Raw genomic sequence first — 24828 nt, forward strand, 5'->3', positions numbered from 1 at the left:
CTGTCCCTCCAAGAAGGCCAGCCCCCAAGCCCCCACTCCCCCTAGACTTAACCCGACTGGTGTGTGGGCCTTTTCTGGATAGAGGGATCCTCCTGATTCTTCTAGAAGCCAAACGGGATTCTGGACTGGGGTTAGGGGATGAGGGATTTGGAGCTTGCACCTCAGGTGCTGTGAAGCTATCCAGAGCCCATGTGCCCAAAGGGAGGATATGAACTTACCTGCCCCTTCCTGCTTCCCATTTGAGAGGCAGGGGCTGGATCAGATGACTTTTGAGGGGGAAAGCCCAGACCTTTTGCACCGAGAGGGCTGCTTAAGTCCAGGCCTGCATATGTGAGCATATACAAGCCGGTGCCCAGGTCACCAGGCAGCATGCAGGGCCCCGAGTGGGGCTCCACATGTGCGCACGGCTGGTGGGATTCAGACACCCATCTCCCCAGGACACCTCCCAGCTGCCCAGCCAGGCCCGTCATATGGGAGGCCCGCAACACGCCCGCACACACGTGCAGCAGGGCACGCACATGCTGCTCTCAGGGTCCCCACGGTGCAAGAGGCTGGGGGGTGGGGGGTTTGAGCGCTCAGAGTCCGGGCTGCTGCCAAAATCCATCGGAATCTTGTCCGCCCCCCCCCAGGCCCCCATCTCCGGCTGTGGAGGTCACAACAGCAGGTGCGGATACCCCCCCCAACTCACTCACATTGGGCCGCCTCCTTTTCCACAGCCTCAGCCAGAGGCTGGAGCTGGGGGACCGCTCCCCCTGCCTCCCTCCTGGCCCCCCTCCCGCTGGTGCTCAGCTTCTCCTGCCCCCTTCTGTGGGGGAGGGGGGGCATATGTTTGGGTGGGGTCCTTTCCCCTGAGCATGGGGGCTTGCTCCCGGAGCGGGTGGGGATGGGTAGCCCAGGAGGAGATACGGCTTGAGTCCTAAACCCAGGCATGGCTTCTGTGTCCTGTGCCACTTAGGGTGGGGGCACTGAGAGCTGAGAGGAGGGCCAGGTCTGGATTCAGAGAGAAAGGAGGAAGAGACAGGGGGAGACACCGTGGGGAGTAGGAGGCTGCCCCATGGCCAGCCGGCCCCAGCCCAGGAGCTGGCCCCTGACCCAGGCCCGCCCCCTCCCCCATGGGGGGCCTGCTGGGCCAGCTGCCAGGGGCCAGGCCTCCATCCTTGGCCTCCGCCCCACCTCCAGCCTCTGGACCGCTCAGGCCTCTGCCCCCCCCACCGCCCACGCTGTCCAGGCTGCCTAGGCCTGGTGGGATCTGGGGGCCTCCTGGCCTCAGCCCCTCCTCCCCATCCTGGAGCTTCCCGCCCGCCCAGACTGTCTCTCCCAGCCGCCCCCTCAGCCAGCACTGTTCCTCCCTGTCCACCATGTCCTTGTCCCTGTCTCTGCCCCTGCCCTGTCTTTCATTTTCCCTCTCTGTCTCCAAGTGTAGGTGTCTGTCTTCCCCCACCCTAATTCCTCTGCAGGTCTGAGGCCCCTAGAGTTTCCTAGGCCTTTGAATCAGCGGGTCGTCCTGCCCTGGGTTCTTGCCTCATTCCCAGGATGCATCTTCTAGGGCTGTGGTAGGGAGAGAAGAAGGGGATGAGGCCCCAAACACAGAGTGCCTTTTCCCTTACCCTGGGGGATCCTGGAGTCTGGGGTTGCCAAGGGAGACTGGAAGCTATGGAGATGTCACCTTGGCCCCTGCTGTGGGCCAGATGCCCTCCCTCAGAGGGATGCTTCTGACCTCACCCCAGCCCCAGGCCGAGGGGGGTGGGGTCCAGGCCAGTGACCTTCATCGGATCTCAGTTTCTCGGAGGTACCACGTGGGGCCTCCCCATTCATTCATTGTCCAGGCCAGATTGAACCTACCTGACCCTCAACACACCCACACCAACCAGCACCCTGAAGCCCGAAGCTCAGAACACGCTATTGCACGTCGACACACACACAGTCAGAGCTGGGCCCCAGGCAGTGGCGCCCAGAACCCCCAGTCCCATCCTGGATGTGGCAGGGGTTCCCCAGGGTTGGGCTGAGTAACTTAATGCAGGGGTGAATAGAGGCTTTCGCAGACTCACACTTCCCTTTCTTCGGTTTTGCCTTCAGCTGGGCAGGGGCTGAGGGTTGAGGTGCAGGGCACCTGAGCTCCTGCTGGGGCTGGCAAAAGGGGTCTTGGGCCCTGGATCCTAAGCCAGAAACTGGGTAGTTGAGGTCCTTGATCTGGAACACATCACTGTGTCAGTGTCCCTGCTGGCGACTCTCAGCCTCCGTGGTGTCAGCGTTACTGAGGGCTGGTGTTACTCTGCGTGACTGTCCATCTTACTGAGTCTGCCAACATCCCTGTGTCACTGTGGATGTCACTGTCACTGTTAGCCTATGTGACTGTCAGTCTCATTGCATCTTTGATTCTGAGGCTACTGTCATTGTGACTGTGTCAGTGTCAACAGGTGTCATTGCCTTGTTTGTTGATGTCATTGTGTGTGGCTGTCACTCACTGCATCATTGTCACTGTGGTGACTGTCAGTATCCCTGTGTGTCATTGTCAACTGTGCAACTGTGTAATTTTCACTGGGTGTTGTTGTCAGTGTGTAATGTCTTTGTGTCCTGGTGGAACAGTGACAGTAAGTTGGGGGCCCAGGGTTGTCTCTTGATGTGTCACCTGTGTGTGTGTGTATGTGTGTGGCAACACTGTGGGGTTCTGTGTCAGGAGAGGTGTTGGGCTTCTGTTTACAAGGGATTTGGGCTGCTGGGCACTTGCTAGTGGGGTGCCCTCTGTTCCCTCCTCATTTCTGGGGCTGGGGCTGGCGGCCAGGCTGGGCCTCTGGAAGGGTCTGCAGGGAGCCTGGGCCAGTTTGCATAGCCCTCATCTGGGGCTTTATGGGATTTAGGCTCCAGATCTATCCCAGAGCCATGGGGTGTGGACTTGGAAAGTTCCTGGGAAAGATGCTCTTTGCCCTGGGATGGGTGGCCTGAGGTGAGCTAGGGTAGGGCAGAGGTGTAGCTTGGATGCCTCTGGCCTCAGCTTCCCTACCTGGGAATGGGTCCAGCGGGGACTGGGAGGGAAGAGGGAAGTGAAATTGGCCTGGGGCCCCCTGGACCTGCAGGTGGGGTGGGATGGGGGTTTTGTCCACCCTTATGCCCTGGGGGCTGGGCTCCTGGATTCATAGGCAGAAGCCCTCCCGCCCCCAGGAAGCCCTGCTCTTGTCGCAGATCAGCCAGCACTGCTGCACTGATGGCATCCTCTCCTCACACTACAGGAGGTGGGTGGGCTTGGAGAGATGCTCTTGGTGGGCACAGAGACGCTGTTGGGGTCTCTGTCACTCTCTCTGGGTCTGTCTCTCCCTCTGTCCTTGAATCTCTGCCCATCTCCTATGCTCCCTGTCTCTCTTCCTGTGCCTCTTCTTCCATTTCTCCCTGTCTTGTTCTTTTCTTGTCCCTCAGGGTCTCTGCTCACTGCTTTCCCTCTCTCCTTGCCTCTCTGTTCCCCCCTCCCTGGGTCTCTCCCTTTTCTGGGTGTCCCCAGCCGTGCAGCATCTGTCGTGGTACCCCATCCCCCCTCTCTGCAGCGCTTGCTCTCAGCAGCGCCCGTCTCCCATGGCTGCAGCCCCGTTGGCCCAGGGCCCGGCCCTTACAGTAACTCATCGGGCTGATGGAGGCGACTTTGATGAAGAAGCCTCCCCTCCCCCTGTGAGGACCCGGGTGTGTGTGTGTGTGTGTGTGTGTGTGTGTGTGTGTGTGTGTGTGTGTGTGTGTTTGCTTGTATGCCTTACACTCATGCCAGGCCATCTCCTCACCCACATGGCCCTCCCAACTGGGACCAGGAAGGAGCAGGGAGCAGAGGACCACCCTGTCCCTCTACTCCCATTCTGTGATCTAACCTCTGTCCACTCTGCCTGGTTCCTCTCCCATGTGGTGGGCAGTAGGCTGGCTCTGAGGAGACGGCATGGGTGGATGGCAGAGAGGGTTGGGGAGGGTCTGAGGGCGCCCTGCAGGGGTTGAACTGGGGAGCCACGTAGGCCTCCAGCCTCCTATCTCCCTTTCTCCAGCCCCAGCTCTGAGTTTGGCACTGGTTCATCCTGGGTTCGTTTGCTCTGAGTTTAGCACTGGTTCATCCTGGGTTTGGTTGCTCTGAGTTTGGCACTGGTTCATCCTGGGTTCGTTTGCTCTGAGTTTAGCACTGGTTCATCCTGGGTTGCTTTCTTCACCCCACCACTTGCTGACTGTGACTTTGGCCATTGTCTTACCCTCCTAGGCCTGAGGAGTAGCTAAAGATGGGGGAGTGGCAGAGGGTCAGGAGCTAGGCCAGGTGGTAGCAAAGGCCTCAGGGGTCACAGATGTGGGAGGGGTAGCCGAGGCCAGTTGGGGCCTAGAGAGATGAGCTGTGCCAGGGAGGGGCAGCCGGAGCTCCTGCGGCTGTAGCTGGAGGAGCACCAGGTGCAGAGGGGAGGGCTCGCCTGGTGAGGGGCGAGTGTAGCAGTGGGTAGGCAGGAGCCCTTCCCATAAAGGAGGCCCTGGAAGTCAGCTTCTCTCCGGCTCCCCCACCCGCCGCTCCAGGCTGACGGCCACACTCGTCTCCCCTGCTGTAGCTCTGTCTGCAGTGTCTCTGGCTGTTTGTCTGGCAGTGTGTCCGACTGTGTGTCTGCATGCCCCTGGCAGTGTTTTGAGTAGTATGGCTACTTCCTGACTGAGCATCTGACTGTGTCTGTGGCTCTCTCAGTGGCAGTTTTCCTGGGTGTACGCCTGTTTGTGTCTATCAGTTCCTCTGGTATTTCTCTGCCTGTGTGTCAGGCAGTTTCTCTGGCATGGTTTCTGACAGTGTCTCTGGCTCTCTGGCTCTGTTGCTGATGGTTTCTCTGCCTGTGCTGCTTACTCTTTCTCTGATATGTCTGCCTGCGTCTGGCCGAGCCTTTCACAGGGTTTCTTGCGGGCCCTTTGGTTGTGTGTTTCTGGCTGGTTATCTGGTTTGTCTACCTGCTTCTCTGGCTTTGTCTGATCGTGCCCGACGCAGTCTCTCCAGTCTGTGTGTGGGCTCTTTTCCTGGGGCTCTGTCTCTTGTTTTGGGCAGTGTCTCTGGCTAGTGTCTTTGCTGTGTGTCTGGCTGTACCTCTGGTAGTGGCCGTGGTTGAGTGTCTGGCAGTGTCCCTCTCTGGATCTCTGCTTCTGTCTTGCTGACAGTCCCCCTCTCTCCTCAGACTGGGGCAGGAGAATCAGGTTTGGAACCTTTCCTGCAGGAAATAGTTATTTCCCTGCCCTCAGGTATGGGCATGTGCTGGGGTGGAGTGGGGTGAGGGCAGCTGGACCCATCCCAGGAAGCAGGACAGCAGGTAGGGGGGCCACTGGGTCCATCCTGGCTTCTGGGAACATGTCCTGAGTGTGCTTTGTGTTCCCACATGGGAGCGTGTAGACACTGATGCATATCTGCTGGGCTGGGGCTCCCAGGCTCCTGGGCTGAAGGACGGGCTGTGGTCCCTGACAGGGAAAACCCCTCATCCTTCTCATGATCCTTAGTGTCCACTACAGCAAAAGCCACATCTGACCTGGTCACAATGTACCACTGCCCTGGTACCCTGCTGCTCTGTGAACTTCCCAGAGCCCAGTGGGGCAAGACTCACCCGGGGGTGGGGGTGGGTAGGGGGAACATGGCAGGGGCAGATCCGAGGGGCTCTCTCCCCAGGAGCGTGGCAGGCGGCCTTTTCTTCAAGACAATTTGGAGAAGTGTAGACCTCCAATCAAGTTAGAACATCACCCTTTCAGTTTGTGATGTTTATAGCTAATTAGCTAACCTTACCAGTGAAGTTATTTTTTTCCTAGAAAAATGGCCCTAGCATTACCAGTGATCTGTAACCCATCCTGCCTCCAGCGGCTGTAATGAACAACAAACCATTGTAGGTTGCCTTCTACCATCTTAGCAGACCTCTGCCTACAGAGGCCAATAATGTTTTCTGTTGCTTGAAGAGGATCCTGAGCCCCATTAAGAAGGGCATTTGGGGGCTTCCCTGGTGGCGCAGCGGTTGAGAGTCCGCCTGCCGATGCAGGGGACACGGATTCGTGTCCCGGTCCGGGAAGATCCCACATGCCGCGGAGCGGCTGGGCCCGTGAGCTATGGCCGCTGAGCCTGAGCGTCGGGAGCCTGTGCTCCGCAACGGGAGACGCCACAGCAGTGAGAGGCCCGTGTACGGCAAAAAAAAAAAAAAGAAGGGCATTTGGGGTCAAGGTGCCCTGGCCCTAGGGCTGGGGTTTCCCAGTCTTGCCTGAGAGGAGTGAGGGCTCCCCAGGAGGCTCCTGCCTAGGCTGATGCTGCCCCTTTCCCCGCCGCCCACTCTTTCCCAACAGATGGCTGTTCCTGTCCCGTGGGCCTGTTGTGCCGTGCTTGCTGCTGCCGCTGCCGTGGTCTACGCCCAGAGACACAGTCCACAGGGTGAGTGCTGGGTGGGGGAGCTCCCTGCTGACCCCCTCTGGGAACTGAGCGTGAACCCTCCCCGGCATAGCTGTACTCACCCACCCAAGAGCCACGTACTGCCGTAGGCTGGCATCGTCACACGTGAACATGAGTCATATGACACTGATATACGGGGTGACCCACTGATGTCGTCCCATAAACACAGTCCCCCAGTCACTCCTGGGCGGTCTCATGCTGATGGTATCTCTGGCTTGAGATGATCTGTCCCTCTGCCCACTAGCACTGATACAAGGTACAGGCGGGTGGGATGGGAGTTGGGGGCAGCTAGGGGTAGGGCCCTGTACGGTATCTGGTGAAATGGGGTCCCCTCGGATTTATGGGGGTGCAGTGGGAGGCACTGAGACAGTGGGTAAGAATATTTCTCCTTATCCCAGAAGGAATACAGGGACAGAGATGGTAGACTGAGAACAAGGTGTGGGGATGGGCAGGGTGACGAGTGGGAGAGGGCTGGCACATGGAGGAAGGGGCCCAGTCAGTGAGCTGGGTTGGCTGGAGGGGGCAGGGATCGCTCAGGCTGCGCCACTGGCAGCCTCCTGCCCTTCCCCTACCACCTGTCCAGTGAGTGCTGAGTCCTCACACTCCACGGGGCAAGGAGCTGCACCCCTGCTGGGAAACTTTACCACTGGCCCTTCTGCATCTGAGGCAGCACCTCAGACAGCCACGTCAGTATGAGGTCTGACCTCGAAACTCCTTGAACGAGGGAGGCTCCAAGTGTAGGGAGCTCCCCCCTTGGTTGTGTCCTGCCCCCCACCTCAGTTGGCTCAGATAGAGGCAGAGAAGGTGGGGGCATCTCTGGGGCCCAGGCGCAGAGCAGACCCTAATGGCTGAGCTCCATGACCCTCAAGGCTGTGGGTTCAAGGGGGGCAGTAGGTCGAGGCTCCTGTGGCCTCTTCCTCATGAGCCCAGCACCGAGGCCCAGAGAGAGCCTGGCCTGCCCCAGGGCTGCTCCGCAGTGGGCAGGGACTGAAGGGACCACCAGGCCAGCCCATCGACCCCCACCTGCAGTCGGCCTGCCTGGGGCTCCTGTGCTGACCAGACCAGCCTAGGCCCGCCAGCGGTCTTTCCCGTTGGCCTCGCCCCTGCCCTGTGTGTGGGCATAGGCTGCATCTCTGAGAGTGTGAGACTGTCCTTGTGCGTTAGACTGTGTTCTTGTGTGAACGAGACTGTGTCCCTGTTTGGGTGTGTTTCTCTGTGTAGTTATATCCTTGTGGGCTGTGCCCTGGGTGTGACATAGTTGATGTGTGACCGTGGCCTTTGTGGGGTTGTGTCCTTGTGGTTTAGACTGTACCCCATGTGTGATAGTTTGTTAGTTTCTCTTTGTTTCTGTCTCTTCGTGTGTTCGTGTCCCTGTTAAACTGTCTCTCTGTGTGTGAGACCATGTCCCCATGTGACAGTGCCCTTCCTGTGCATGCATGTGACCTTTTATCAGGTGTTACCGTCCCTGAAGTGGGACAGTGTCCCTGCGTAGCTGTGACCTTGTGGATGGTTGTCTTGGGTGTGCTTTTTCTTCTTTGTGGTGACTGTCTTCATCCTGTGTGTGGTGATGTGAAGTTGCTTAGGATGCCTGGGGGGACTGTTTCCGGCGTGTGGTCCCCATGTGAGCCCATGTGCACAGGTGTGAGGGAGCTGTCAGCTCTATCCCTGTGTGTTTTCGATGTCCATGACCTCATCCTGTCTCTGTCTCTTATCCTGGCTTCTAACAACCTTTTCACAGCTGATTCCTTTGGAGCATTTGTCACCGCGTCAGGGCCAAGAACCCCATCCTCCCCCTGCTGCTTGATTTAATTTCTGAAATGGACAGCACATCAGTAGGGGCACCCACGGGGTGGGAGGAAAGCTGTCCAGAGACAAAGGATTAAATCACTGCCATCTTTGGAGCTGTTGCATGGCTGTGTGTATTGTAGCAGTTGTGGCACTGTGTGATTGTCATGTCACATTACCCCCTCTGCCTCTGCGTTGTGGCCTGTAGTTGTCATCTGTCATTGTGTTGTCATTTTTTCATTCCTGCCCTGCCCTTACATGGTTGGTTTGTCACTGTTGTCAGGTTGTGTTTCCGTTTCCTTTGTGAGGCAGACAGGGTTCCCCACGTGTTACCCCACTGCCATTGCATTCGTTGTGCTGTAGGGTTGGTTTCCTCATCTTGCGGCTTGTACCTGCCCCCCAGTATTAAAGGCCCATACTGAGGCCGTGTTAGTTCTGAGCTGCTGTTGGTCAGTGTCGATGTGTTGCTGCTGGGACCGTGTTGGCCACGCCCCCTCCACGACGGTCAGTTTTCAGCCTCCTCCTCAGGCCGCTGAATGCAGTCTCTCTGCTGGGGCGGGGGTTGGGGGGGCGGGCGGTGTGTGTGCAGAGAGAGGGTCTTGGCGTGTTTCCTGGAAGCTCCAGGTTTTTGGAAGGGAGGCTGGAGGGGGGCTCCGTGGCTAGGGCTGGTGGACTGGGGGGGCTCTATGGCTTGAGCCGTGGACACTGGGCCTCTGGTCAGAGGGAGGCCCCCAGTCAGTCTCTGGTCCAGCCTCACAGCTGTGGCCTCCAAGGCCCCCCGGCCACCACCCTTCCGCCTGTTCATCCTCTGTTCGGCTGGTCCCAGGCCCCACAGACGAGTGGTCAGGGCTGGCTGGGTTTCCTGCTTCCCTCTCCTTTGACAGGGACAGAGAGGCTCAGAGAGGGGTGAGACAGAGACAGGCAGCGGGGGAGAGAGCTGGAGATACAGAGAGATCCCCGGCCCAGGGAGGGTGACCGAGGCAGCAAACAGGGACAGATGTTTCAGCACAGAGAAAAGCAGAACTGGGGAGGGGTCTATAAAGGAGGGAAGGGGGCAGCGGCATGGGGCCGGGGGCGGGGTGGGGTGGGGTGGGGTGGGGTGGGGTATCCCTACCCCCTGCAGTCCTGGTGGTGTTAACAAGTCTAATTAAGAGGCCACTGGCCCAACTTAATTGGCTCGTTAACAGGAATTGCCTCTGAAAATCCCCCAGCTAGGCAGGGTGGCTCTCTGGAGGGGAAATGTGAAGGAGTGTTAACAAGGCATACCGCTGCCACCACCACCCCGCCCCCCTCCCCCTCGCTCTGCCCCCCCCACCCTCACTCCACAGATCTGGCTGGGACCAGGGAAGCATCTGTCCTTCCAGGCTTGGGGGGCAGGATGAGGAGGGTAGGTTCGCATCTCCTGGTGCCCGCTTCTCTGGGGCTGTCTGTAGAACCGGTGCCTTAGACTTCCTCTGTCCCACTCGCCCCCCCCCACCTAGCGCTGCCTCTCGACAGGTGCTCCCTCCGGCCCTTCCACTCCAGTCTCCTGGGCTCTGTCCATCACGCCTGGGTTGCCGAGGCCGGGGCTGGGGTTTGCTTTTGCCTCTGACAGGCCCCTCCTGGGGGCAAGAGAGGAATGGTCAGAGAGCTCCCTCAGTCCCAGCACTCCCCGACCCACACCCTGAGCAGTTCCTGCCTCATGATGATGTTGACAGCTGCTAGGAGTTCCCTAGGGCTCCTGTCCAGGACCCTGCCCATTCTCCCTTCTCCTGCTGCTGCCCCAGCCCTGTGTGGTTGGGAGCGGGGGACTTGTCAGGGACTCAGAGTCAGGGAGAGGGAGAGAGGCAGGACAGAAAGACGAGGATGGGGAAGGTGAAGAGATGGGAAGAGACAGAGGGAGGAGTTCAGGAGAGGGGCCCCTCAGCCCCAGCTTGCCTGGGTAGCAGATGTCAGTGACTGGAGCTGGGCCTGTTGGTGGCAAGACGTTGGGGTCATGGGGGTCAGGAAAACTTTTAAAAGGACCTGGGGACTGGAGGTGAACTGGGTCTTCTCTCGCAGCATGCTACACAAACTCTCTACACATACACACACACACACAGTCCCCAGACGTGCACACACACGTATGAATTTGGAGGCACTCACATGCCTGTACCCTTGTACGGCCGCCGCACAGGAATTTTGCGTACCCCTCATCTCCCCAGGACACTCACACCGTGAGACTCATAGCGTCTCGGCCTGGACTCCTCACTTTCGCACATTCACGGGCTCTCATCCGTGCACGTTTGCCTGGGGGTGCTGGGCGGGGCTGTGACCTGTGGCTTTTGCCTTGTGCCCTCCCCGGCCCCCACAGAGACACCCCACGTGCAGTACGAACGCCTGGGCTCAGACGTGACTCTGCCGTGTGGGACAGCGAACTGGGATGCAGCTGTGACGTGGCGGGTGAATGGGACTGACCTGGCCCCTGACCTGCTCAACGGCTCTCAGCTCGTGCTCCGTGGCCTGGAACTGGGCCACAGCGGCCTCTACGCCTGCTTCCACCGCGACTCCTGGCACCTGCGCCACCAAGTCCTCCTAAATGTGGGCTGTAAGTGTTACTCCCAGCACCCCTCATTTGACCTCCCACTTCACTCAAGGGCGTTGTCCACGAGGCCCAGACTCTTGGCCCGGTTCAAAGCCCCTTCCTGGTGGTAGTGGTGGAGGCCCTGACCCTTGCCCTCTGATCCTATTTGAGCCTGCTCTTCTGACCTCTGAGCCCAGTCTCACCCCGAGTGCGGACCCCTGGCATTTTGCACTTGTATCCACCCCCACTGGAGATCTTTGAGATCCTAAAATCCTGTTCCCTATGACAAGATGGGCACAGGAGGGCTGGCAGGCATGGCCCACCTGGGGCCTGGTGGGGAAGAATCCTAGAGTCACAGCTCCGAGCTGGAGTGGCCTCACTCCACTGTGTCCTCTCACAGGGTCTGGCCCTGAGGACCTTAGGGAAGAAAATGGGGTATACGGTTATGCAGGTAGAGGTGTGGCACTCTGGGAAGCTCCAGGGAAGAAGGAGGGCTTCCTGGAGTGTGAAGCACATGGAGACTTGGAAGATTTGGAAGAAACACTGAAAAAGTTCTTTCTGGCAGAGAGCTGAGTGTGACCATAGGTTTCAGAGGCTGGGAGGGCATGAAAAGGCCACTTGGGTTGGTATAAATGGCAGAAGGTTGCTGAAGGAGGGGACGGGGCAGATCATGATCCTAGAAGCTGGGGAGTGACACGATCAGAGTCATGTTAAAAGGTCCCTCTCTCTGTGCTGAGGGGAGGCAGGTGGATGGGCAAAGGCAGGGCCAGGAAGGAGGCTGTTGCTGGGATGCGGGAGAGATGAGGGGGACCTAGGACCGGGGCATAGAGTTGGGGAAGTTGAGAGGGGGTGATTGGACCTCCAGGAGTTGATGATGGATTGGAGGTAGGGAGGACAGGAGAATAGAAAGGGGGAGGAGTCAAGACGGCTGGTGGTACCAGTCGCTGCAACAGAGACAAGGTGGAAGGGTCAGCTGGAGGAGGAGATGGCGTGTTCCGTTTACACGGTGTCTCAGTTTTGGTTTCCCTAGAATCAGGTGAGAGTTTGCATACAGGTGGTCTGTTTGGCAGGTGACAGAAACATCACAAGGGAATGGGAAAGTGATAGAAAAGGAAGTTAAGCTAGCCAGTAAAGGGGGAGTTATCTAGCCACTGCTTCTGGGCAACTGGCGCTTAACCCGCTGGGGGAGCCCTGGGAGCCGAGGCAGAATGTGTGCCTCAGAGTTCTCCTGCCTGGGGAGTGCGGGGCCTCAGATGCTTATACACTAAGGGGTCGGGGTGGGGCTGCTTTAATTCCCCAGCACTTTTGGCCTGATGCCCTGACAGGCAATGCAGGTTTTGGTGGCCAAAGAAAGCTCTGAGGCAAATAACTGCAGAAGCGGTCAGCGGGTACGGGTGAGGGATCTGCGGCACCACCATCTGCTATAGACATGTTGGGCTGTGGTCCCCGGGAGACAGCCGGGAGTTGATGGCTGGTAGCCAGTGAATCTAAGGGTCTGGGACTCGGGGAGAGGCCTGTGCTGGAGATGGCAATTTGGGGGGGTTGTCAGCATTAACTCTTTGGGAGGGGGTGAGATGGCCAAGGGTGAGATTGTGGGGTAAGGAGAGAAGAGGACCCAGAACCCAGCCCTGAAGACCATCACTGTAAAAGGGGTTGATGGAAGAAACGAGCCACAAAAAGAGATGAAAGATCCCAAGGAGCCGGCAGGAAGGTAGAAGGAAGAGCAGGTGAGTGTGATTCCGAAGAGGCATTTGCAGAATCGGGATGGTGAGGTTATCAGTGTTGCTGGTGGTCGTCTGGGCAGGCCTCTGGAGCTCAGCCAGAGGCACCAACTGACAGAGTAAATACTCTGAAAATAGTTTCTTTTCTTCTTGAGCCAAGGATTCAAGCTTCTCCGGCCTCATCCCACTTGGGTGATGCACCCCACTGTCTGAAGATGGTTTCTTTACTCCTGGGAGCTATTGAGGGGAGGAGATGCTTGAGGGACCTGGGAGCAGGCCCTTTCCCCACTATCAGGAGACTGGTGTGGACAACCGTGGGAAATGTTAGGCTGAAGTGTTGCTCGGGGTCTGCCACAACACTGACCCGTCAGTGGGGCTAGAGGAGAGGTACAGGTATGTTTTGGTAGGGATGTTCCTTTCCCCACCGAAAAGCTTTTTTATGTGTTTAAACTGGAGAGATGGCAGTCATCACGAAACGCCTTAGTTGCAAACGGAGGGTGGAGTGACCCCTGTCGGCCAGCTTGAGATATGCAGGATCAGCCCACCAGAGTCCTCCCTGGCCCACCACAGGGTGCGTTAGAAGTGGACCACGCAGCCTAGCCCTGGGCCCTTACATGGGGAAAAGGCCATATATTGAGTGGCATGCAAGGAGTATGAGACCAACTTGGTACAAGTCACCCATACCCTTGTCTTCTCAGTTCGAGTCCCAGAAGTCCTCAGGATGGACAAGGCTGGATGTGATGGCTGGGCCTTGGTGGCTCTGGGCCCCCATTCCTGATGACTCGATTTTCTTTGAGAGGTCATTGGAAGGGGATTGGGTCTAGATGTAACGCCTGCAGCCATACCCACAGCTGCCCTTTGTGACCAGAGCCCAGACCTTTTTTTTTGTAAGTTTTCAAATTAATTAATTAATTAATTTATTTATTTATTTTTGGCTGTGTTGGGTCTTCGCAGCAAGCAGGGGCCACTCTTCATCGTGGTGCACGGGCCTCTTACTACCACGGCCTCTCTTAGTTGCGGAGCACAGGCTCCAGACGCACAGGCTCAGTAGTTGAGGCTCACGGGCCTAACTGCTCCGCGGCATGTGAGATCTTCCCAGACCAGGGCTCGAACCCATGTCCTTTGCATTGGCAGGCAGATTCTCAACCACTGCGCCACCAGGGAAGCCCCAGACCTTTTATATATAGTGCTGACCACTCCCCAGGCCCTGCCTGTCAGAGGAGAGCTGGCCATGAGTTGGCTGTAGCATTAGTTACAGATACTCATCTCTCATTGCCTTGTTTCCTTCTAAAGAGTTGGTCAGAGGAACAGGGGACATTAACCATGATTGTTTCAGTCACTTTATATTAGTAACAAGAGACTGGGTTTGGCAACACTCAATATCAAATTATCCTTCTCGCCAGTGCTCAGAGAACAGGACAGAGCTACCCCTGATTTGTGGGCCATTCAAACTAAAAATTATTCAGTATTTATCCTAAACACGTAAGATTTTCATGTCTCTATTTCCAAGGGAACCTGATCATAAAAATATTCCGTTGGAAGTCCCCTTAACCAGGCTGATCCCTGAACCGCTTCTTCCTGACCCACCTTCCTGCCCTCAGGCAGATGGTCACAACCAGCAAGGAGGCCCCTACCCGGGGTGATGAAAGGATCCCCCACATTAGGAAACAGGATCACAAGGTTCCTTTTAGTAGCATCCTTTTGTTTCCTTAGACACTGCTAATTCCATGTCATTCTGATTTTAAGCTGAAATAAATCAGAGATTAAGTGACTAATTTTAAATAGACAGTTCTTTGTCCAGTTTTAAAATATTTGTATTTGATGGGTCAGGACAGGAACTCCCGAACCCCTGGTTCAGCATCGCTTCCTCCTCAGCTCTGTTTGGTGGGGAAGGAGAGAGCAGCCTGTGGTTGAAGAAGAAATTGGGGAGAAAAGACGGGTAGAAGGCGGGAATTTAGGAGTCCAGAAGTTGGGGTGCCTTGAGGGATGTCACGAGATAAGGTTAGCACAGGCTGTGGGCCTTGAATGCCAGGCAGGAGGAGGAGTGTGGGTGCGGCCCGGGCAGGGCTGGAGCTGGAAGGGTCACCCCGCCCCGCCTGGCCTGATCTGGCCTGGCCAGGGGTGTGGGCAGCCTGCCCCTCCTCCTCTCTGAGCCGGCGGGCAGGTCTCGTGCATGCCGGGGGCTCCAGCCCAGGCGGGCTGGCGAGATGAGAGGAAAAACATGCGGTTTGGTGGGCTGGACATGGAAAAACAAGCCAGTTAGGAAAACAAACAAATCCTGGGCCAGCGGGGGTACACGCACGCATGCACACGCACACACAGCCCCCGTGTGGGACTCAGGGACGCCCTGCCACGGGCTGATGCTGTCACTTGGGCATCTCAGGAGCCCCCATGGGGGCAACTCAGGAAGTCTGGGCATCCAGGAGCATGCCTGTATGTGATATCATGACACGTATGCGTATGGGCTTTTGCTCACACACAGCCTCTAACACGCTCTCACACGGTGTTCAGCTCATACGTGTGCACACACTTGGGATTCTGGGCACCTTCCCACACCCACCATTCGAAAAATGCATTCAGACTTAAGTTCCGTCTCATACGCAGTGTCTCAGGTTTGTAGTCCTGCTGTCACCGTTTCACACACAGCAGCGCATTTACACGCATTTGCACGGAGGACCTCAGCCATACAGCCTCACACGTGTAGACAATCCCTAAGTCACACAGCCTCACCCCGAGCCCCACACAAATGCAGTCACCCAGCCACGCACAGCCAATCGCAGTGACGCTGCTGCGGAGTCCCAGTTACACACAGGAAGGCTCTCGGAGTTACGCACACAGCCTCACAATGGCCGTCTCTTACAAACAGCTTCTCCCCTGACTTGCAGCGTGCTCCCAGCAGGCCTCCTCACTGCATACTGTCCCACAGCCTCACACTTGGTCTCTCTCAGCACCCCCACCTCCGCCCACCCGGCCGCTCAGCTGGGCTCCAGCTGCAGCAAGTCACTCCTTTTCTTCCTTTTCTTTGTTTTTCTTTCCTCCTTTTCCCACTGAGAAACCTGGTCCCTGTCAGGAAACCCAAGCCCTTCCCTACTCAGGGCCCAGGGCCAGGCAAGAGTAGCCAGATGACAGACAAAGCCCTGCCTGCCCTCCCCCCCGCCCCCCATGACCTGCCCAGTCAGAGAGGGGAACTGGTTTTGGGGGGGATGTCTGAGGGGAGACGGGTCCGAGGGGAGAGAGGACGGTCAGAGGGAAATGGAGGAAACCAGCCAGTGGGGAGGCTGGGCGGGGGCGGGGGCCTGCGAGTCCAGTGCCATGGCCCGCTCTGCCCTCCGAAGAGTCCCAGGTGGCAGGGAGCTGACTCTGCAGGCTTCAGTCCCCCCCCCCCCCCGCCCCCCGCCCAGTGCCCTTCTCCTTTGAAGCTGGGGGTAAGGGAGGGTGGTGGTAGGAGGGGGCAGTGGAGGCTTCTCAGCCAACCTCGGAATGTCCTTTCCTCCTGGGGTGGCTGCCAACTCCGGCCTGGCCCACAGGCCCCCACGAGGCGCTTCCTGTGTCCTTGGCCACCACCCCCCCACCATGCCTCTGTGTCCCTGGGCAGATAGGCACGGCGTACGTGAGGCGCGCAGAATGAACATGGAAGAGACACAAGATGGACGTGGGGCCAGGAAGGCTTCCCGGGGGAGGCAGGCGGCAGCGGGCAGAAAGCAGGCTGCCCCTCGTGCAGGCTCAGCTGGCCTCCAGCTCTCCCTTGCAGGCCAGGGGCTGGAGCCACCTCTGCCCACAGCGTAGCCCACGCCACCTGCCACATACAAGCTCCCCTCATGCCTCTCTGACGCCTTCATCTCTCCTGCTGCAAAGCCAGATTGGGCCCTGGGGGTTCGGCCCCAATACATACATACTTCACATATACTGGACGTGTACATGCAGTCACACACAGCCATTCACAATCCCGTGCACACTGTGGATGGAAGCCCACGGCTCCACAAGTATCACCACGGCCACTCAGCAAGCGTGGACATGCACTCCCCCTCACCGTCCCTGGCTTATTGAGCTGCCCCCCTCCCATTTCCTGTCCACCTGTCAGGCAGAGGGCGGGGTGGGGGGGCACAGGAGGGAGGTGTCAGTGTCCCTGGAGCCGTGGACGGACATGCCTTGCCTGGGTCAGATCACAGAAGCTGCCTCCTTCCAGGAACCTGAGCCGGCTGTCCTCATGCCTTACCGAATGCCCGAGGGTGGGACAGCTGGTCTAAGTGCTCACAGCAGCAAAAAGAGTGGTTAGACAGCAGAGAGGACTTCCCAAGTATGTGTGTGTGGTCGTGTTGGTGGGTATCCCCGTCCTGGTGTTTAGTACCAGCTCTGGCTTGCTGTGTGACCACAGGTAGGTTCCCATCCCTCTCTGGCCCTCCGCGTTCCCCAGAGTAAAGGCAGGTGCTGACCACATAAAGGGCTGCTTTTTTCTTTTTTAAAATAAATTTATTTATTTATTTATATTTGGCTGCGTTGGGTCTTCGTTGATGCGCTCGGGCTTTCTCTAGTTGTGGCGAGTGGGGGCTACTCTTTGTTGCAGTGCACGGGCTTCTCACTGCAGTGGCTGCTCTTGTTGTGGAGCGCCGGCTCTAGGGTCATGGGCTTCAGTATTTGTGGCACGTGGGCTCAGTAGTTGTGGCTCGCAGGTTCTAGAGTGCAGGCTCAGTTGTGGCGCACGGGCTTAGTTGCTCCGCTGCATGTGCGATCTTCCCGGACCAGGGCTCAAACCCATGTCCCCTGCATTGGCAGGTGGATTCTTAACCACTGCATCACCAAAGAAGTTTCCTAAAGGGCTTCCTTAGGGGTCTGTGATGGAGAAGCTGGGGGCTGGGGCTGGGGTGAGGCACACACCAAGGGAACAGCAGCTTCCTCTCTGCACACACACGCAGTCACACATAGACATGTGCTCTGAGAGCCATACACATAGACATTCCTACATACGTACCCACATTCCATCACACGTCACTCATTCACGTCACACACAGACACATATGTGACATGTATGCATATGAACAGCCGCCCAGTGCTGTCGTTCATGTGGAGCCACCAGGCCTGTCCTCGTGTTTCTCATTCTCTCCCGAGGGGAAGCCTGGGATGTCTCTTCTCCAGGGAGTGCACCCTGATCACCCCACCAACCAGAGGACCCGGTCAAGAACCCCCCTTGGCCTCTGTTGCACAATCTTCCTCTGGAAATGGACGCAGTGTGGCAGGAGATTTGGGGCTGGGGTCGATTCCCCCAGACATCACCTCCATCCTGTGATCGATGAGCTGAGGCCTGCAGCCCCCTGCTCCCCACGTTCCCGCCTCCATTGAGCAGGTGGGGGGGCTCTCTCCATACAGCCCTTGTTTTCCTTTAATTAAACATCTGGCTCTCTGTGGCCTGGGAAGCCTCAGACCCTCGCTGACAGCACCCTCCCCCCGCCATCTCTGGCATTGCTGATGGGTTGAAGGGGGAGAGCTGGGGTTCTGGGGCCCACCTGTCCCCACACTAGCGCAGGGGACTGGGGGCTCCAAGAATGTCCTGACTGTGCTGTCCTCACCCCCAGTGCCGCCGCGGGAGCCCGTACTCAGCTGCCGCTCCAACACTTATCCCAAGGGCTTCTACTGCAGCTGGCATCTGCCCACTCCCACCTACATCCCCAACACCTTCAATGTGACTGTGCTGTGAGTAGATGCACCTGTGACCTGGTTCCAACCCTGACCTCTGACCTCTCCCCCGGCCCCCCACCATGCCCTCAGTCCAGACCCTAGCCCAGCCTTGGGCTTGACCTTCCCCCAGCCTCTGCCCTACCCGACCTTGACGTTGGTAACGGTGCCTGGGCTTCATCCCTCCCCAGGCATGGCTCCAAGATTATGGTCTGTGAGAAGGACCCGGCCCTCAAGAACCGCTGCCACATCCGCTACATGCACCTGTTCTCCACCGTCAAGTACAAGGTCTCGATAAGTGTCAGCAACGCTCTGGGCCACAACACCACAGCTATCACCTTCGATGAGTTCACCATTGGTGCGTGGGGAGGGGGCGGGTCCCCGCTGCATACTCCAGTGGGAGTAAGTGGATGTTTGCCAACGTGTATATGAGCATTGGTGGGGGTGTCCACATTGTGTGCCCAGGTATATGTGGAACGTATAATGTGTACACATGTGCGTGGCATGCATATACCCGTGAACATCTGAGTGGATGTCCTTCACCTGCCGGGACCAAGAGACCTCTCCAGCGGCTCTTCCCATCGTCTCTCTGGCTCCCAGAGCATGCAGGAGGGGGAGGGGGGCAGGCTGGGCCAGACCCCTGTGCAGCTGCAGCCTCCACGCCCCCCCCCCCCCGCTAATGGCTTCCTTACGGCCTGTGATGAACGAGGTGTCAGAACAGGAGACAGGACTGGGACAGATACCGCCCTCCCCCCACCCCCATCCCAGCCAGACCCTCTGCCCACCCCTGCCCCATCCCAGCCAGACCCTGTGCCTCCGCCTGCCCCCACCCCAGCATGGCTGGATCCCCAGCCAGTCTCTTGCTATGTGAGCTGGGCCCTTAGATGCTCTCATCAGATTCTCAGCCCACTTCCAACCCAGATCTGCAACACCTGTGGACTGTCTTTTACCTTTGACCCACAAAGCAGCTTCAAACCCAGCCTCTTCCAAGCTAGGCCGTGTCTCGGTTTGGAGCTGGAAAAGTTGAGGTGAAAAGCCAGGCTTGGGGCAGTGTGTGATGCTGGTACAGGCTGGGGTGATCCAGGTGATGACGAGGGTCGTGGTAGGGCATGACATAGGCTTAGTAATTGGGGTGCTGGTCATCATGAGGATGGGGTCGATGATGGGATGAAATTTAGGATGTTGATATCATGAGCTGGTGACAGTGACTGTAGTGACCGTCATTGGCGATGACAGGGATGTGAAAGGTGGAAGTAATGAGATGGTTGTTAACGGTGGTTGCCAAAATGGACAACAGAGAAGAGCGATGATTACTGATGTGCATTGGTTGACATGGCGGCTGGGGTTGACGAAATGGGGTTGTTCCAAAAGATCAGTGTGGTACTGAAGCTGTGTTTCCTCAACAGTGAAGCCTGACCCTCCAGAAAACGTGGTAGCCCGGCCAGTGCCCAGCAACCCTCGCCGGCTAGAGGTGACATGGCAGACCCCCTCGACCTGGCCTGACCCCGAGTCCTTTCCTCTCAAGTTCTTTCTGCGCTATCGACCCCTCATCCTGGACCAGTGGCAGCATGTGAGTACCCTGCCCAGATCCCGAGAGCCTGAATCAGAGCCGCACGGTGTGGGAGGCCCCTGTATCCCTGCTGCCGGCTGTTCCAGTGTGAAGCCTGAGGGCAGTCAGAGAGGCTTTCTGGGGGAAAGAAGGGACCAGGTGGGCCTGGAAGGATGGATGGAGCTGAGGGAGGTGTCCTGATCTAAGGTCCTTAGGGGTTCCTGGTGACCCCCATTAGGGCAACAGGAACGCATCTGTCGTTGTGGCTCCGCATGGTAGTGGAGAGAAATGCCGGGAGGCAGATGGCAGGCAGTGTTTCCCTTTTCTTACCTCTGGCTTCAGCCCTGATCAGACATCTCCCTCTTACACTCTGGGCCAGGCTCTGAGCCTGTGCTGGACCCAAGGGGCACGGTAGTCCCTGTCCTCAAGGACTCACAGATGGGCTCAAGGGGTCAGAATCAGGCAATAGAGTCAAGCTCAATCCAGGGTGTGAGCTCAGGCCGTGATTAGTGTCATGGCTCCCCAAAGTCAAGTCCACCTTAGAGGTCAGCTTAAAGTTATGGGTCAGAAGGTGGTCTGGACCGGGAACGAAGCAGCGGACGGGGGGCTGTGGTCTGGGATGTTGATCAAGCTACGAGAGCGAGCTCTGGGGAGCAGCCAGGGGTTTGGGGCAGCCTTGAGTTTCTCTCTCCTTGAGGGCCCTGGGCGCTATGTGGCCCATGAGGTCTGTGGGCTAGGTCTGGGGCTGGGAAGGTGCGCCCTGGGGCAACCCAGGCTGGCACCCAGGGTCAACCTGTGCCCCCACTGCATCCACCTGGTTCCAACCTCATCTCCTGCGCCTCTCCCAGCTGGCCTTTAAAGCGCGTAATTCGATTCCAGGGCGCCTGTCCTGGTTGCAGGCCTGGCTCCCACAAAGGCTGCTTACATGCTCATATGTTCCCTGACAGAGTCCGGAGTCCCTCCCGCCTGGCCAGCTGCCCGCGACTAATGCATCGCTAATAACCAGGGTCTAGTTTCACAAGCCCCCCCCCCCCTCCTGCTAACTAGCTACAGGCAGCAGCCCTGCGCGTTGCAGTGCACACGCCTTGCAGTGGACCTGGCACACTGCCTACCACACACACACGGGAACATGCACGCACACACGTGGCCCCCAGCAGGAACCATGCTCCCTACGTGCGTGTGACTAACATGCCAAGGCCACCCACTGGCCTGCACCGTGGGCAGAGCTGACCCCAACGCTGAGGCGGGCAGAGCAAAATATGTGGGCTCTGTGGCAAGAACATGAGTGGCCTGTGGCACAAGGTATCCCTGCTCCATGTCACATTGGTATTGTGGTTGGCTGGATTTATGGCTCTTTTGAACTTGAGTTTTGCTCTGAACAGAATGGACTCTCCCCAGTCCTTAAGCTTGGAGAGAGGCAGGTGTATGATTGGGAGGGGCAGTGGAGGGGAGAGCAGAGAAAAACATCACTTGGATTTTCAGGAGGATGTGAGAGATACAGGTCAGGAATTACACAAGAATGGGCACCGTGAGGTCTGGCAGGGGCTGTCTCAGCATGGACAAGGGGGAGGTGAGTACTGGGACCCAGCATGGGTTCCCTGCATCTTCTGCTCTGGGCCTAACTCAGCAGGAAGGCTGGGAGGGCATGTTTGATGTCTGCTGCCACAGACTGGATGGAGGACTCCTAGGAAAGGCGGATGCCAGCAACTAGGGAATTCCTGACAGTTGTGGAGCCATTCTCTTAAGGGGGTGGATTAAGGGATCAGTGACAACCTAACAAGAAGGGCCCAGGCCTAGGAGATGTGGCTTCCAGGAGGGCACTGTGCTTCTAGGCTACATTCCTAGAGGTATGGTTGGTTGCCCACCGTAAGCCCACCAATGAGGTGGTAATTTGATCTGCTCCCCATGGCCCTCTCCCTTTGGGGAAAGACAGATGTGGAGATCCGGGGGACAGAATCAAAGGAGGAGGCCCGAGGGTCAAATCCTGGGAAGAGGGAGAAGGAGCGGAATGAGCTAGGGCTACTTAGCCAGAGGGGGTTTTTGCAGAGCAGAAGGGGCCTGGGGGACCAGAGGTGGAACTGGGCCCCAACTCCAGGAGAGGGGGGTCTCTGGGGCCCACCGATCTTCCAGGGCTGGGAGTAGAACTTAACTGAGCCCAGATCTGGGCCCAAAATGGCTCTCATACCGACTCTGGCCTTTACCAGTACCTCCTATCTCAGGCTCACAACCCCTGGAGGAACTGGGAGGCTTTCCTGCCCCACTTGGACCCAGCTGCCCACGCACGAATCCACATACACACACGCACATGGGCTCACAGACTGTCAGGTCAGGTAGCCCAGACCCTGGTTTTCTTGGGGGAAGAGTGTAACAGGGACCAAAAATGCCCTGAAGCCAGACGTGGCCCAGAGCAGGGGCGGGGGGGGGCCCTCCTCCGCCCCTGCCGGCTGCCCCCGTTTACGAGGCGCCTTAATGAGGCGGCGGGTGCCGCTGAGATGAACCAGAGCCCAGCCTGGGCCTGGGAGGGGCGCCGGACAGGCAGGCCAGCCTGGAGGGTGCGGGGAGACCCTCAGGATGGGGCCGGCCAGGGCAGGGGTGGGGTGGCCATGCCTCCAGGAGGAAATGGAGCAGCTGTCCTGCTGTCCTGCCGCGCCAGGAGCTGCCCCCCCCCCACCCCTTTTCCACCTCAGGCAGGGTGATGACTGTAAGTGAGGCCACCCTGAGGGGGAAACCCCGCCGGGGCCAGGCTGGTGGGTGCACCGGGCATCTGGGAGCCCAGGCTCTGAGCTGGAACCCGTGGTAACGACAGAGCTGGCTGAAGTCTCTCCGGTGCTCACCATGTGCCTGAGTCCTCGTTACAACCCTGTGAGAGCGATCATTAACGCCATTTTACAGATGAGGACCGCAGGGCATGTGGAAGTTAGGTAACTTAGTCACCTAGTTAGTAGGGGATGGAGCTAAAATTTGGACTCGGGCAGCCTAGCTCCATGCCTGCGTTTGTAACCTTTCCTTTAAACAGCTCCTTGATGGAGTGGGAGAGGGCAGCACAACATTACGCCTGTCTCACCCCATTCCTCTTGTCGCCTCCAGCTGGAACTGAAGTCGGGGCTGGGCTGGGGCTAGTGAGAGAGCTGGGGTGACAGCAGAGTGAAGACACTGATTAAAGTCCTCCTCACTCTCCCCTCGGGGCATTTCTCATCTCCTTAAAGATCTCCTCCCCCAGGACTGTCTTTGCTCCCTGTTGGTGGGCGGGGTGGGGGGGGTGCGGTCTCCTCCCGGAGAAGTCTTCACTCTCCCAGGGATATGCTCAGTGTCCTCCCCCCAGGGTCCGCCGTCCCTATACACTCCCACCCCGTGATTTGGCTGCAGGTGGAGCTGTCGGATGGCACGGCGCACACCATCACGGACGCCTACGCTGGAAAGGAGTACATCATCCAGGTGGCCGCCAAGGACAATGAGATTGGGACGTGGAGCGACTGGAGTGTGGCCGCCCACGCCACACCCTGGACTGAGGAGCCGCGACCCCTCACCACCGAGGCCCAGGCCCCCGGTGAGCCCGCCCCCTGGCCTCCTTCCTCCTCCTCCCGGGACTTGGAGCATCTGCCCCAGGGGTCTCCACAGTCTGTGCGGCTGGCACACTCCCGTCGGTCTGTCCAGCCCCCGCTGTCACTCGTCCTTGCTGTCTGCACATTCTCGGTAGGGGCCTCTGATGGAGGGGGCCTCTGGGTGCCTTGGGGAAGCAAAGACCTGCCTGATGGGTGAGGCAGGGGCTGTCTGACAGGAGAAGCAGGAGCAATGTGCCTGTGGACCCCAGATGGAGGTGGGACTCCAGCCCCGGCCCGGCCCGGCTCTGAGTTTCCCCCGTGTTCCCCAGAGACCACGGCCAGCACCACCAGCTCCCTGGCACCCCCGCCTACCACGAAGATCTGTGACCCCGGGGAGCTGGGCAGCGGCGGAGGACCCTCGGCGCCCTTCTTCATCAGTGTCCTTGTCACCCTGACCCTGGCTGCCGCTGCCGCCGCTGCCGGCAGTCTCCTGATCTGGTAAGTGGAATGAGGCTGGGTGGTGGAGGGGAGCCCGAGGGGACCCCGACCCCACCCTCTTCCCTCACATCCTCCTGCCCTGTCCCCCCAGAGCCCGGCATCCCGTGAGGACATGCCAGCGCACCTGCAGAGGAGCAGGAGGCCGGAGCTGAGCCTGAACACCCTGGTTTCTATTTTGCACACGGGCAGGAGGACCTTCGGCATTCTCTCGAGACACAATTTGTAGAGACCCCGGCAGGCCCGGGCCTGCCGCCCCCCAGCCCCGCCACACCACGCCGGCCCCCCTCCCTGCTCAGGGCAGGGGGCCATGCAGCTAACCCACCCACCAAAGAGCACCCACACCTCCGTCCTAAGCCCTGGGGCTGGGCCCTCCAACGCCAGCGACTCCCAGGAGCCCTTGGGGGGCCTGAGGGGAGCCCCTCACATCACAGTCTCGCCTCCTGTCCCAGCCTCCTGTCTGTTCCAGGGTCTCTGTTGCCACCATCAGATTATAAGCTCCTGGCGCTGGGGGGGCCCGGCCATCCCCTTCCCCCGGCACCCACACTTTTCAGTGCCCCGCCTCCGCCCCTGTTTTGTACGACCCTCCCCTTTTCCTGCTCCTGCCCCGCAGTATTTAATGCCCTGTCAGTCCCCTGTAGTCTGACTCAGTGGTAACTTGCTGTATTTGAATTTTTTACAGATGTATATACGGGGGTGGGGGGTTCTCATTAAACGTCACCATTTCATGAGTCCTTGGACCGGACCCACTTTGGGAGGGTAGCCCTTGTCCAAGGACCTCTCCCCTTCCAGGCCTGGAGGAGGGAAGCAGTTAGAGTTGGAGAGAGACAGCCCTCTCCAGACAGGTGGGGAGAGGCAGCTCAGCTCTCAGGCAGGTGTGTCCGTGGACAGGGCTTCCCGCCTCTTTGGAGGGTAGAGCTCCTTGGAGGCCATGGGCAGAGTTTTGGGGAACAAGGGGCCCCAGTGAGGCAGGTCCCACGCCGGGGGCATCCAGTCATCGCCGGGGGCTACTGAATCCTGGCAGGGCCAAGGTCTGTCAGGGGTCATCTCCGGAGCTGCCTTCCACGGGTGCCCAGGCCTGGCTTTACCCACGGGGCAGAGGTGCAAGAAGGGGAGGA

At 58.5% G+C, this 24828-nt stretch overlaps 1 protein-coding gene across 3 annotated transcripts in view; it reads left to right on the plus strand.

Moving 5' to 3' along the window:
- CNTFR (ciliary neurotrophic factor receptor) overlaps positions 1-24442 on the plus strand; it is a 38035-nt gene extending 13593 nt beyond the window's left edge. For all 3 annotated transcript variants that reach the window (XM_027088917.1, XM_027088918.1, XM_027088919.1), the window contains 8 exons: positions 6304-6388; positions 10524-10757; positions 18025-18142; positions 18316-18482; positions 19531-19694; positions 23040-23220; positions 23545-23713; positions 23805-24442. In XM_027088917.1, coding sequence (XP_026944718.1) covers positions 6304-6388; positions 10524-10757; positions 18025-18142; positions 18316-18482; positions 19531-19694; positions 23040-23220; positions 23545-23713; position 23805 — 1119 coding nt within the window. In that variant the 3' untranslated portion in view covers positions 23806-24442. The remainder of the gene's footprint in view (positions 1-6303; positions 6389-10523; positions 10758-18024; positions 18143-18315; positions 18483-19530; positions 19695-23039; positions 23221-23544; positions 23714-23804) is intronic.
- The last annotated feature ends 386 nt before the right edge of the window (positions 24443-24828 follow it).

This window comes from Aethalodelphis obliquidens, unplaced genomic scaffold, assembly GCF_003676395.1.
Source record: "Aethalodelphis obliquidens isolate GAN/ISIS:26980383/991018 unplaced genomic scaffold, ASM367639v1 scaffold64, whole genome shotgun sequence".
In the NCBI taxonomy this organism is placed as follows: Eukaryota; Metazoa; Chordata; class Mammalia; order Artiodactyla; family Delphinidae; genus Aethalodelphis; species Aethalodelphis obliquidens.